At 36.8% G+C, this 12,714-nt stretch overlaps 2 protein-coding genes across 2 annotated transcripts; both read right to left on the bottom strand.

The window, feature by feature from the left end:
- Positions 1 to 3,526: 3,526 nt before the first annotated feature.
- CDC45 (cell division cycle 45) lies at positions 3,527 to 5,923 on the bottom strand. The gene has a single exon (XM_086660592.1). It carries the CDS (start codon positions 5,382 to 5,384, stop codon positions 3,606 to 3,608), a length of 1,779 nt encoding a protein of 592 aa, XP_086516718.1. The 5' UTR covers positions 5,385 to 5,923; the 3' UTR covers positions 3,527 to 3,605.
- Positions 5,924 to 8,441: 2,518 nt separating this feature from the next.
- LOC147558867 (chromosome-associated kinesin) lies at positions 8,442 to 12,714 on the bottom strand. The gene is made up of 8 exons (XM_086660591.1): positions 12,274 to 12,714; positions 11,537 to 11,603; positions 10,989 to 11,066; positions 10,017 to 10,069; positions 9,454 to 9,590; positions 9,216 to 9,280; positions 9,042 to 9,100; positions 8,442 to 8,866 (listed from the first exon to the last, which is right to left on the bottom strand). The coding sequence occupies exons 1-8, from the start codon at positions 12,514 to 12,516 to the stop codon at positions 8,777 to 8,779; spliced, it is 792 nt and encodes a 263-aa protein (XP_086516717.1). The 5' UTR covers positions 12,517 to 12,714; the 3' UTR covers positions 8,442 to 8,776.

The following is a 12,714-nucleotide window of genomic DNA, read 5'->3' as shown; positions in this document are numbered from 1 at the left end:
GGCGGTGCCTTGAAGGTATAGTTATGGGGGTTTGGTGGTGCTTGAGGTATGATGGTGGTGGTACTAGAGGTATGATGGTGGCAGTGGTGGTGGAGGTATGATGACGGTGATGATGGTGGAATTACGGTGGTGATGGTGGAAGTACGGTGGTAGTGATGGTGAAAGTACAGTGGTGGTGGAGGTATGGTGGTGTTGGAGGTATGATGACGGTGATGATGGTGGAATTACGGTGGTGGTGATGGTGATGTGGTGGTGGTGGTGGTGGAGGTATGGTGGTGGTGGTGGTGGATAAAGTATGTAAGTGATAGTGACAGAGGTATGGTGGTGGTGGTATGGTGGTGATGATAGAGGTGGTGGATAAGATACGTAGGTGGTAATGATGGAGGTATGGTGGTAAAGGTACTGTGGTGATATAATGGTGGTGATAATGAATAAGATATGTGGGTGGTAGTGATGGATGTATAGTGGTGGTGGTGAAGGTACGATGGTGGTGGAAGTACGAGGTGAGTTGAGGTGTGGTGGAGGTGTATGGTAGTGGTGGTGGAGGTACGAAGGTGGTGGTTAAGGTGGTGGTGGTGGTGGTTGAGGTATGGTGTTGGGAGAAGTGCAATGGTTGTTGTGGTGGTGGGGGTACAATGGTATGGTTGAGGTTTAGTTGTGGTGGTGGAGAGAAAATAGACGAAGAAAAGAATTTCGTCAAGTAAAATTCGTGCATTTGTTGAACATAAGTTACTTTACTTTAAAGTCAAAAGCTAAAAATTTTAACTTCAAAAGGAAGTCAAAATTTGACTTAAGTGAAGTCAGTAATTTTTGCGTTACCAAACTAATTTTTTTACTTTTCTACTTAAATAAGTAAAAAAGTAACTTATTTTAGTGTTGTCAAACGACACCTTAGTTAATAATACCTAATAGTTTCTAATATTTTTTCTACTTTCTAATATCTCAATATATCTTTCAACACTCCCTCTCAAGTTGGTGCACATATATCGCGCAACTTGTCCACCAATTTCAAAAATATGCAATTTGCAAATGCTTTTGTAACATCAGTCAATTGATCTTCAGGTCGGATCTTTGGTAACTCCACAATGTTGTCATTTAACTTTTCTTTGATAAAACATCGATTTACTTCAACATGCTTTGTACACTCATATTGGATTGGAATGTGAGAAATATCACATGCTATTTTATTGTCATAATATAATTGAATTGGTCTTTCAGGAGGATATCCTAAATCATCCGAGAGGAGTCTTAACCGTAACGCTTCACATATGTCACATGTCATATCTCTAAACTCAGACTTTGCACTTGAACATGCAACAAAATTCTATTTTTTACTTCTCCATGTAACGAGATTTCCACCAACAAAGGTAAAATATCCTGCAGTAGATCGCATACATTTACTTCTCAAGATAGAATAAGGTTTATGTCCTACCATGGGTATTGTGGACGGTTCTATTAATCGAACTCGGTGATATAAAATGTATTAGGTACTTAAGGTACATAGTATCATGAGATAAACTCTTTAATGATTCTAGAGTCCCTTAGTGGGAAGGTGACTTACCGGCTAGTAAGACGTTTTCTCGAGGAGATGCTAGTGCATTAGCTAGTGCCGAAATGGGACGGTACTATCTAACCCACTATAGACTCCTCTGAGGCGACTCTCTCTTAATTGGGAGCGCACCATGAGTGGGCAGCTAACCACTGCTATTGAGCACTAAGCAATTTATGAACCTTATGAAACAATAATTTTACCTCACTTTTAGATTCCATCAAACACGCCCAAATCATCCTGGTACAATCATCAATAGATGTAACAAACCACCGTGACCCACTCAAAATAGGAAACTTAGATGGACCCTAAACATCAGAATGTAAGATCATAAAAAGAGTTAGTCTTTTATGAAGTAAGTAACACGACAAACATGAGGTGCTTATTCGGTGATGTCCTAAAAGAAAGATATGTGGTGAGGTGATAGTAAGATATTCGACCTTACCCATGCAAAGCATATGATGTGATCGTTAGTAGAGAAATTTGATGGGGTATATACCATGTTTTGTACTTTAGTTTGACAATTACCAAGAGCAAGTAAGTGAATATAGGGTGAAAGTCTTGTACATTTACAAAAAAAATCATTTCCTAAAACTTCTTGCTTTCCTTAGTGTGAATTCTTTTACTCTCCCTAGCTCCACTTTCTAAATCTCTTCTTATCTCTTAAACATGTTTCTTTTACTCCATCTCCAATATCTTCTTATCTCTTAAACAATTACCAAGAGCAAGTAATATTTTCTTTACTCCATCTCCAATATCTGTGAGAGGTGGAGTTTAGGAGAGTTGAGCTTCAAATATTATAGAATCTAACCTTTCTAGGTTGGGTATTGCAGAAGGGACACCAAAACTATATGGCACCCTGATCTGGTTAATTTTATAGACACCATCAGCAAGATCACATAGTTATAGGTACCTTAAAGGCACATGCAATTCTTTTTCTAAATCCATCCCAATAACAAAAAGGAAGAAAATGAAGAATAAGAAGGGTTATCTTACCTCACTCCCAAACACTAATTAGTAATTGAGTTTATCCTCTAGAGTAAATTGGTGATTGAGCTTACCTCTTTGGATTTGTAATTTTTGTCAAAAACACTTAAACCATATTTGGCCTATGAGAGTAGAATCATAGATTAAATACTGGATAAACTCAATCTCTACTAATCTTATTTCTGACCAAACCAAATAGTAAAGTAACATATAACAAGAATGAAAGGTCGTTCTTCCAAGTCATTTTCCCGCGTGGTAAACACGACCATTTTCGAATTGGTTTTGTGTTATTTTCATACTGGTGTAATGCCCCATTGCTCTGCATTACAAATATGGGCACGGCTACTTCCCCTCAATTTACTGGCACATCCCTCAATTTTGGGCACAGGGCTACCTTAGAGCATTTAAATTTTTCCAAAATTTCTTTTTTTTCCCCAAGTTTCCCAAAATATATCAAATTTGATTTTTTTTTTCTTCTTTTTTGAGTATGGGATAGAAAAAGCACAGGGTTACTACTTGTAGACACACTATAAGTCCAAACCGATACACCTAAGTCCTCTTGTTTCTTCGCCAATACAGTACCCTCCCTAATTTCCAAAAAGAAAGTCCTCATATAACTAGGGATGGAAAATCTCATTTGAACTAGTATATGATATCCTCTCCAGGTACTAATTAACCTACCTATGAACTAAAAGTCCTCTATATGCTACAAATTTTCACTAAAAACCACAAATAGTATTACAAGCACAGATGACATGCAATTAGAAAACATAATGCAGTATTGTGCACGATTGACTTGTAAAATGAAGTCCAAATGTGGGCTATATCGAGCTACTTTACATTATGGATGAGAATCTACACAACCAATTCAACTCGATTGCTTATACTTCAAGGGTCAGCCATGGGTCTGTTAGTAATCAGACAAGACTCAGTGTAAATGGAGAAACCCACTACAGAAAAATGAATATCTCGACGTATAGTAATAATACATCAGAGGAAAAAAGTTCACTTCATATGAATTTGAAACAATTAATCTGCAACATTTTACAGACTCAAACAAACCCTAGTATCAAAGTTTCTCAGTTATTCTAACCATAAACGAATTAACAGAAGCAGAATTTAAAACTATCCATGAAGATTCGAACAACTCATGGAAGAAATCTGCTCCAATCTCCTCAGCTGCAGCTCTAAACGCAACCCCAAATGCATTCCCTTGAACTGCTCCAAGTCGTGGTTTTCCACAAACACCGACAATCAGAACCTTGTCGGTCTCTTGTGCTAAACAAGCACAAATCAAAGGCTTCATTTTTGCACCTTTCTCTCTTAAAGCATCCATCAAGAAATAACAAAACTTGGTTAATGCTTGAGGATATCCTAATAACTTTGTATCAGCTGCATCATCAAGCTTCACCCATCTGAATTTTCGCCCACTTCTTATCGAGCCACTCTTTGTTATAGCTGTACTTCCCTGTCGAAGGATTGCTCGTTGTACCTTAATTGCATTTTGCATCCCGTTTCTTAATGTACTAAGATTGCTCAAAGATAAAGCATCATAAGCCACCCCAAACTGCTCAGAAGCACAAGACCCATCTGATTGTATAAAGGATTCGAGCAATGCTGTGACACCATAGACTACATCGGCAGCAGATACCTTCGACCTATAACCATGTAACCGTAAGAAGCTACGGTAATAGAATTCAGTAAGTCCATACTCTGGCAAGAAACGTTCAAACTCTTCTTTCATCTTTCGCTTTACTTCATGATTCATGTACTGATACTTCTGCTGACAATCGACAAGAGCAAAACCCATACGGGCTAAAAGAAGCTTTAGTTTCTTTAGTCCATTATCGCTCCATGTTTTCAGTTTGGGTGCAATATAAGATGAACAAAGCATCGAATCGAACAAATTCCATTCCCTTAATAGCATCAATCTTGGTTCATCTTCATATGCAATTCTAGCAGCATCTGGTGCCCTAATTTTTGTTCCATCTTTTAGGGTCACCGAAGTTATCGCTTCCAAATTACCCGAACTATTAATATGTTGTTCAAGCTCCATCACTCCAGCTTGGTATCTCTCATTAGTTAGTCTATCATGGACAAACTGATCAGTTAGTGAGACACAAGCTAACCAAAGTAATTCATTTGTATTTTTTCGAAGAGAATTAGATAACTCAAACATTAAACACCCTGAAGGTTTTCCATGAAAGGTACCCAAATGGTAATATTCCTTCTTCAATTTCTTGAAAAGCTGAACTGGGTCAAGATCCGATTCATCGGAAACTTTTCTCCGTTTCCTGCTGCCTCCCTGACTATCTTCTTCATCACTCTCACTATCATCATCACTATCAGAATTCTCATCACTCCCTTCATCATCACTATTCAGATCTGAAGCATTTGCAAGTGCAGAAATATCGAAATCGTAGGCTAAATCAGCTTGTAGTTCATCATCTCTAGTGTAAAGAACTACAACATTCTTATTTTCATCATTAAGATTGTGAAGGTGGATAGGACGGTGTGAATCAACAACAAAAACCCTAGCTAAAGGACCTAATGATAAAAGTTGACGAAGATCTCGATGACATCCCCAATTTATTAAAAGAATTGAAATGGGTTTATCAGGGGAAGAAAGAGAAGAACCTGCATATTTGTGAATCTCTCTAAATGATGAAACTGGGTAACAAGCATATCGGATTGAATCAGATTCAAGAACATGAAATATTATTTTTAGGGCACAGAGAGAATCGACATCAGATGTTGAAGGAAAAATTAATAAAGGATTATTAGGTGAAGAAGAAGTTGCTTCACGTAATTGAGAATAGAAAGATTCAACCTTTTGTTCTCTAACCATGATTTCTGAACTAATTAACAACACTAAATTTGGGGGAAAGGCGGAACAGTTTTTAGGGTTAACCTAGAAAACATTTTATACACCTAATTCAAAGATTTGTCCTAAAAAAGATTGCATTTTTTTGAGAACCCTTTATTCTGTAGATGAAAAATCGTAAAACCCAGATCTCCAATTTCTATAGCTAACAGTAATCCAAACAATAGATGTTGAAATTGGAAGAACACTGAAAGAGTACCTGACGCCGGCGGGATTAATTCAACTATTATTGAGTCCCCCTTCTTCTTCTTCTTCTTCTTCTTCTTCTTCTTCTTCCTGTTCCTTCAATAGCGATTAAGGATCTGCGTCACCAAAAGAGAAGCATCTGCCTCCGGTGGTAGAGATTAGAGATAGAAGGTAGAGAGAGAGAGAGAGGAAGTAGAGAGAGAGAGAGAGACTCAGGAGTTAACGAGATCTAGTTTTCGAACTATTTGGACTGCTTTTCGCTTTGTTAAAAAATTTCGGCGTTAAGTGAAAAATCGAAATTGAAATGAACCGCGAAATATTTCGTTTTGGCGGGAGGTTGATGGCCAATTTAAAACATTTGATTTAGGGAATCACAAAATGACTATTTTAACCCTGTTGACTAAAACTACGGAAGAGAAGGTTTAATCTTGTAGAGGGTAACAACGGTCTTTTGCAACGTTGAATAACTATTGGGAATCTTTTCAAATATTCGTAGGAAGGGCTAATTTCATTTTGCCCCCTAAACATGACCAAATAATAAAATTTGGCTCCTAAATATCAGCAAGTTACAAAATGGTCTTCTTTTTCAATTTTTCCTTAGATAACTTTAAACGTGGATGTTTTCCCTTCCCTTTTACCCTTTTTTTAAGCTTAATTTCTACATGCGTATCTTGGAAAAGGGGTTGTTGGCAGACAACCGATCGGGCACCCCCTTAAAGAAAAAATATATATTTTTCTCTATTCTTTAAACACAAGCAGTGAAGAGGAAGAAAAAAGTGACAAATAAGAAAAAAAAAATTGATGAAGTTGGTGGGCGGCTAGTAGGGGTGGGAATCGGTCCGGACCGGTCGGTACCGGACTCTAACTTCATCGAACCGGTCGACTCGGACATAAACTGTTGGTGACCACCTATTTACTCGGGCGGACTCGGACGGTCACTCTCAAGAATTCTTTGTCCATTGACCGTCCAAGACCGTTTATTTTACCGGTCCAGTCGGACATCGGACGGCCTCGGTCCGGACTTTCCAATAAATGTACTTGATTCAGAACTTTATTTGTATTACTACAAACAAAATTACTTACAAATGAAGATGTTTAGCCAAGAAATCAAAAGTAAATATAAAAAAGAAAAAAAACAGTCGATCATCATTTGACAAGATATAATTAAGCCATGCACTAATGTTTGGTCTTCCAGAGGACTATATGACTATAGCCAACGATCATCATATATTCGTATGTCTATAAAATTCAACGGTCAACTTCTAAAAATGAGGACAGTTTAGTCGGTCAACCTATTCGGTCACTCGTATCGGTCGGTTAGCGGTTGGTCCTTCGACATAAAATTTTGACCGTGACCGTCCGCCAATTCTTTCGGGCCGGTCGGACACTGACCGTTATGACCATCGGGTGTCCATGGACACTTTTTATCTCGGTCGAACGGGTCGGATAGCGGTCTTCCGGATCTTTTTCCCACCCCTAGCGGCTAGTGGTCTCCTACCGATCAAACAAGAGAACGAAAAATTATTTTTTTCCTGACAAAGACTTGTCTATGGGTGCGCAGTCAGTCGTCTATCAACAACCATTTTTTACCAAAAAAGAAAGATAAGATACGAAAACTAATATTGCAAAGAAGAGTAAAATAGAGAATTAATAGGAAATGAAGGGTAAATAGGAAACGGAAAATCAACTGTCAAAGTTGACTAGCAGAAAATGGAAACCATGACCATCTTAGAAGTTGGTCATCTTTGAGGGACCATTTTGGTCAGTTAGTCATCTTTAAGGAGCTAAAATGGAATTAACCATTATATGTATTTCCAGTTATTATATATTTTTTTTTTTTTTAAATTAGAGGGCAGGAATTGGTCTGGAATATGATAATATCTGTAGTTTTATAAGATTTTTGACTTATCCAATAGAACTATATACAAACAAATAGATACGATTTTAGTTATCCTTATCTGATTTTGCTAAACCTACAGGGACTACAATGGACTTAATTAATTGCAAAAACCTTCATCCACTACTAATGCTTTGAAATTTGCTGATATTCTAAGATTAAGGTTACCGATCTTCACAACATGATCAACTCTATAATTTCTTCACATTTTATTAGGGTTGAATCGGATAATTTCGACTAAGAGGGTGTTTGATTTTTTAGCACTTGTAAGTGATATAGCGTTTGTTTTCTATCAACTTCTAAGAGTTTGAATTTTGTTTTTATATTAATTCTAAACGTTATAAAAATGAGAAATTGTCTATTTTGACCTTAAAGTATTTACATATTAGCATTTCATACTAATTCATTATGCTTGTGAGTTTGGATACAAGAGAATTACGATTTATGAATACTTTATGTTGAAAATATTAACCTCAAGTAATTAAAAATTATGAAGGAGAAAGAACTTACGTTGCATGATGAAGTTTGGGTGGTTCCGTGATTAATGAAGGAAGAGATGGGAAAAAATTTTAAGAAAAAAACTTAAGTGAAGGATGAGTAAAGAAGGAAAATGGTCATTGATAAAGTCATAAAAAGATTTTTTACTTATCAGTTGTTTAAGATTTTCTGTTTAGCTATAATTATATTGGTAGTTATTATATTCGGTAGGGATAGAAATGTCTTTTTTAGCACTTAGAAAGTAAGTGCAAAAAAATAAGCTCCAAATTAGAGCTTACTTTTTTGCACTTACTTTCACCCCACTTACAAGTGATATTCCCTTATTAAGTGAAAAAACAAACGACCTAAAATTGCCGACCCGCACTTATTAAGTGAAAATCATTTCATACGTGCAAAAATCAAAACACCCTCTAAGTCAGGTATCAAGTTCAACATAACAGTTTCATAAACATCTTAAGATATAATCAACTTAATTTGAATAGTGTAACAAAATCACTATGAGTTGTTTCACAGGATTCCCTGATCACATCACTACTGAGCAGTTGAATAGTTAAACCCCATTTCCTTGTGTTTTCAAGCAATGTGAAAGTTTCTTCCCTCTAAAGATGGGGAAAAAGACAACCATCAAAGTTTTTTTTTTGATGAAGGGACAACCATCAAAGTTAGTATCTCTATTTTTATTACAAATCTCTGGTCTGGGTATATATGGAGAATGAAAAGAGTCCAACCACTACGACAACACGTGCACCCAAAATCTGATGTTCTACTCTCTTCTTTAAATTGCAACCCCTAACTCGGAAATCTTCATTATCCTCTTGTTCAGAGCAGTCCTCTGTTGCTTCACAAGGGATGCCATTGAAGCAACCTAGAAAGATTAAATAGAACGGAGAAAGAAGTTAACGATATACATATATATATATAAATATATCTCAAGTTATCAATGGTTATATATGTAGAGTTTGAAAGCCAATCGATTGACTTGAGAAACAAAAGTTGTGCTTAAAGGGGAAGTAATCAATTAGGGTTTAACTCAAACTTGCCTCGGCTCGCAATTTCAATGCCTCTCTGCCTGGGATTTCCCGCAATCCGTCCATCAAATCTAGACATTTATTCCACTGTAGAGTTAGACAAGGTGGCTCATAAATTGAACTAGATAAAACTTTACGGCAGTGCCCCCACGTTAAACATTAAACGCAATAAGAAAAAGAACATACCAGCTGCCTGAGTTTCAATCTTATAAACTGATCTAGATAGTCTTTGAATGTCGCTTCCAGCATTTCTGCGGATTTCTATCATCAGCTTTACATAGATGATAGAGCTATACAACATTTATATATATATATATATATATATATACATATTGAGAGAGAGAGAGAGAGAGAGAGAAGAGATGCACAGGCAGACAGATTATAGACTTTGGATGTTAACAAATTCAGGGGTATAAAATCGTACATGAGCGCACTCTGGCCACGTTGCATATCCTTTTCAGCAAGTGCTGATCTTTCTAGCAGTTTCTGGCTCTCCTTCTTCATTAAATCAACAGAAAGATGTAACTCTTTCAAGTTGTTCTCTGCTCTGACATATTGTGCCTGTCAGGAATTCATGCATATAAGTCGAATGGAAACCATAATGATGCCAAAACCTTTCTAAAAACTCTATAATGGTTAGAATAGAAACAGGTAACATTTTTAACAAAGGAGAATGTCTTCTAACAAGAAGCCATGAATCTAGCACGTCTTCAAGGAACATTAACCTATTTGCTTTAGGTCCAAGTTGGAAAAATCCGGAACGAGAAGACTTCTTCTACGACCATTGAAATCATCTGTCTTTTATTCTTTTACTCAATTTTCTAATTGGCGAAGAGAAACTCTGCAACTCGTCTATCTTTCTAACTGGTGATATAAGGAAAGTGACTTTAGCCCTTGTGAAGTCTTATAGAATACTACGACGATAGATTCAAAAAGGTATGCAATTAAGTATCTTCAAGCACAAAGTTGGATGAGCTATGTGGATACCTCTTCACTCTGAAGGCGTCCCAATGTCTGTCGGAACAAAAACCTCCTTGGGCCTGCAAATAATTAGCTTCTTATATTAGTTTAAGCAGACAGGGACATAACCAGAAACTGGAAAATTAACCATGTGAAAGAAAATACATAAGAATTTCATGTTTATAACATCAAAAGATAATACAATACACTTGAACCATTTAACAAAAGGATAATCAAACATAGAAGCCACGTTGGGCATTACACTTGACCCAAGGAACACAACAATAACATATGCATGCAAAAATATTATGATCATAAAAAGTTGAAACCATTGCTTAGCTAGAAAAACTCTAGCTGGACAAAGTTCAAAAGTAGCCCATCTCTTAAGTCCCTAAAGTGCAAGACATGCCTGATAATTAACTAAAATGAAATTTCAATATCTATGTACAAAGGTTTTAAAGCATGGAATATGAGCTTATTTATACTTCTGTTTCACGGACAAACCTTGGATGCAAGAAATCCTTGTTGTAGAACAACGTTTAGTATCTATTAAAAGCTAAATCTACATGGCTATCTTGGCTAGTTAAACCTCCAAAACGAAAAGAACCAAATAGAACAGGTGGAAGCTAGTACTCCAAATGGAGGCCCCAGATTCAACTCTTTTTTACCCCACCATTGTGAAAGAACCGTGAAGATAAGCATTGAAATTGCCTACCAGATGTGTTCCTCTGAAAAAAAAAATTTAGTGTAAATGGAATAATTGTTTTAAGTACTGGAGGTTCTCGGCATGTTCCAAACGGAGGCTTATTGAAAAAGTGGTTTAACCTGAAAATTCATTGATTATGCACACACATCACAACAGTAAGAACAAAAGACACCCCAAAAGTCAAGTGAGGCATGCTTAACAAATATGAGTTCATGATACATGAAACCACAGAAGAAGATTTGAACAGATCAACCTCAATAGGCAAGGAAAGAGGAAATTCATAGTACACCCACCTCGCAGAAGTAAGAGACCTGCTGCAACAGCTACACCAGAAGCCACAGCTGGATGCTCTTTTGCGCTCATCAATTCATCTGCATGACTAAGGTTTTGTCAGAACTCAGAACCCGTAAAAAGTTTTCCAACTAGAATGATTCAAGCAATAAAAATTTATGACAACTTCAGGTGAGTTGAGCCCTACTTTCATATGGTCACATGGTCTTATTTCTCAAATGAAAATTTATATAATTCTCAAATATATGAAGGATGCTACTTACGAACCCATATCCCTTCTTTGTCAAATTTTAGGTCTCCTTCCAGATGAACCATTTCATAAAATACTAGGCCAATCTGAGGAACCTAACATTCAACAAAGACCCAAATCCTAAAACGGAAAGATAGAAAAGGTAAACAAAGAGAAACTTTTGACACATACATTGCCCTTTTATATGACAATATGGCATAACCCCATGAAAATGTGACCCACCAATTTAGTGTCAACCCAACTAACTATGATATGCCTGAGTAGGTCCTCGAGGCTGATTCATGAAAATAACATACACACCTTTGAACTTCGTGAAGAAAGCATCTTCATAAGAATAATACTGTGATTTCAATTGTGGAACAAGATCCTGTAAAAGAAATATAAGTTGTTTAATAACATGTAGAACGACCGAATGAACCTAATGAAAAATGTTCTTGTTTTCTCTATAAAGCCAGTTTCGAACCGAGCAAACTTTTGCTACTGATACCTATAACATTTTAGACATTGATACCACCAAAATAATCGAAATATTTCTAAATAAACAGCTTAATCTTAAACTGCTTTAAGTTGGACTCATGGATTTCTTTAAACTAATGTTGGAGCCATGGATAAACTATAGAAAATATAAACTTTATAGAATTATTAAACAAATGATAGTTTTCTTAATGCAAATTCGGCATTCAAACAACTCCGAATCAACATCTACTCAACTGCAGCATATTAATTTTTACCCAGACATCTCATTACTTTCTTTTGCTTTTAATTGGGAAAGAAGATGAACACTAATTCTAACCCATATTTGCAATAAAATTCTTCTTTACTGATTTATGAAGGAATTGGGGATCAACCCATTTCTTGTAATACAGTATTCTGAAAACCCACAAATTGTAAGACCTCCTTAGGCAATATAAGAGCTACCCAGATCGGAAAATGAAGAACAAGATATTGTATACATTCATCGTGATAAAATCAACATCCTAAACATATAGAGAGAGAGAGAGAGAGAGAGAGAGAGAGAGGAGATGGGATTAATTAACCTGCAAAAAGCGAAGATGGGTTGAGGAGTTCTCTTTGAGAGAACGAGCGTTTCGAATTGCAGAGTCCGTAGTTTCGACTACAGTTCTCTTCAGATCTTCCGCGGTGTAATAACCCTGCCATCCCCCATTTCTTCCTTCCTCTGTTGCTCCGGTAGTTTCCGTTCCCATCGATGTTTCCGTTTCGGCTACCGGAGAAGTATATGCCGGTTCTGGTGGTGGTACTGCTGATTCCTCTGTTGCCATTCCGGTTTGGCTTCGTTTTCCTATGGGGGTCAAGAGAGCTTTGGTCAAAATGGCTATGGCCGCGTTTGGTTAGTAGCAAGTGTTGTTGTTATACAGAGGGTAGGGTGGGATTTTGACCCTCAACCTAGATCGGCTCCGAGGCACGAGATAAACGAGAGAACAACTCTCTCAATCAAACGAGTAAGTTCTAAGGTTTAC

This window comes from Eschscholzia californica, unplaced genomic scaffold (assembly GCF_041429995.1).
Source record: "Eschscholzia californica isolate CP2 unplaced genomic scaffold, dmEscCali1.0.p SCAF_2, whole genome shotgun sequence".
In the NCBI taxonomy this organism is placed as follows: Eukaryota; Viridiplantae; Streptophyta; class Magnoliopsida; order Ranunculales; family Papaveraceae; genus Eschscholzia; species Eschscholzia californica.
This window is presented reverse-complemented; position numbering and strand designations above follow the sequence as displayed.

Excerpts from the sequence above, each read along its gene's own strand:
- CDC45 (XM_086660592.1), bottom strand. The coding sequence starts at position 5,384 with ATGGTTAGAGAACAAAAGGTTGAATCTTTCTATTCTCAATTACGTGAA.
- LOC147558867 (XM_086660591.1), bottom strand. The coding sequence starts at position 12,516 with ATGGCAACAGAGGAATCAGCAGTACCACCACCAGAACCGGCATATACT. Across the intron at positions 10,070-10,988 it reads AGGTCTCTTACTTCTGCGAG|GCCCAAGGAGGTTTTTGTTC; the intron begins GTGGGTGTACTA and ends AATTATTTGCAG. Across the intron at positions 8,867-9,041 it reads CATTGAAATTGCGAGCCGAG|GTTGCTTCAATGGCATCCCT; the intron begins GCAAGTTTGAGT and ends TAATCTTTCTAG.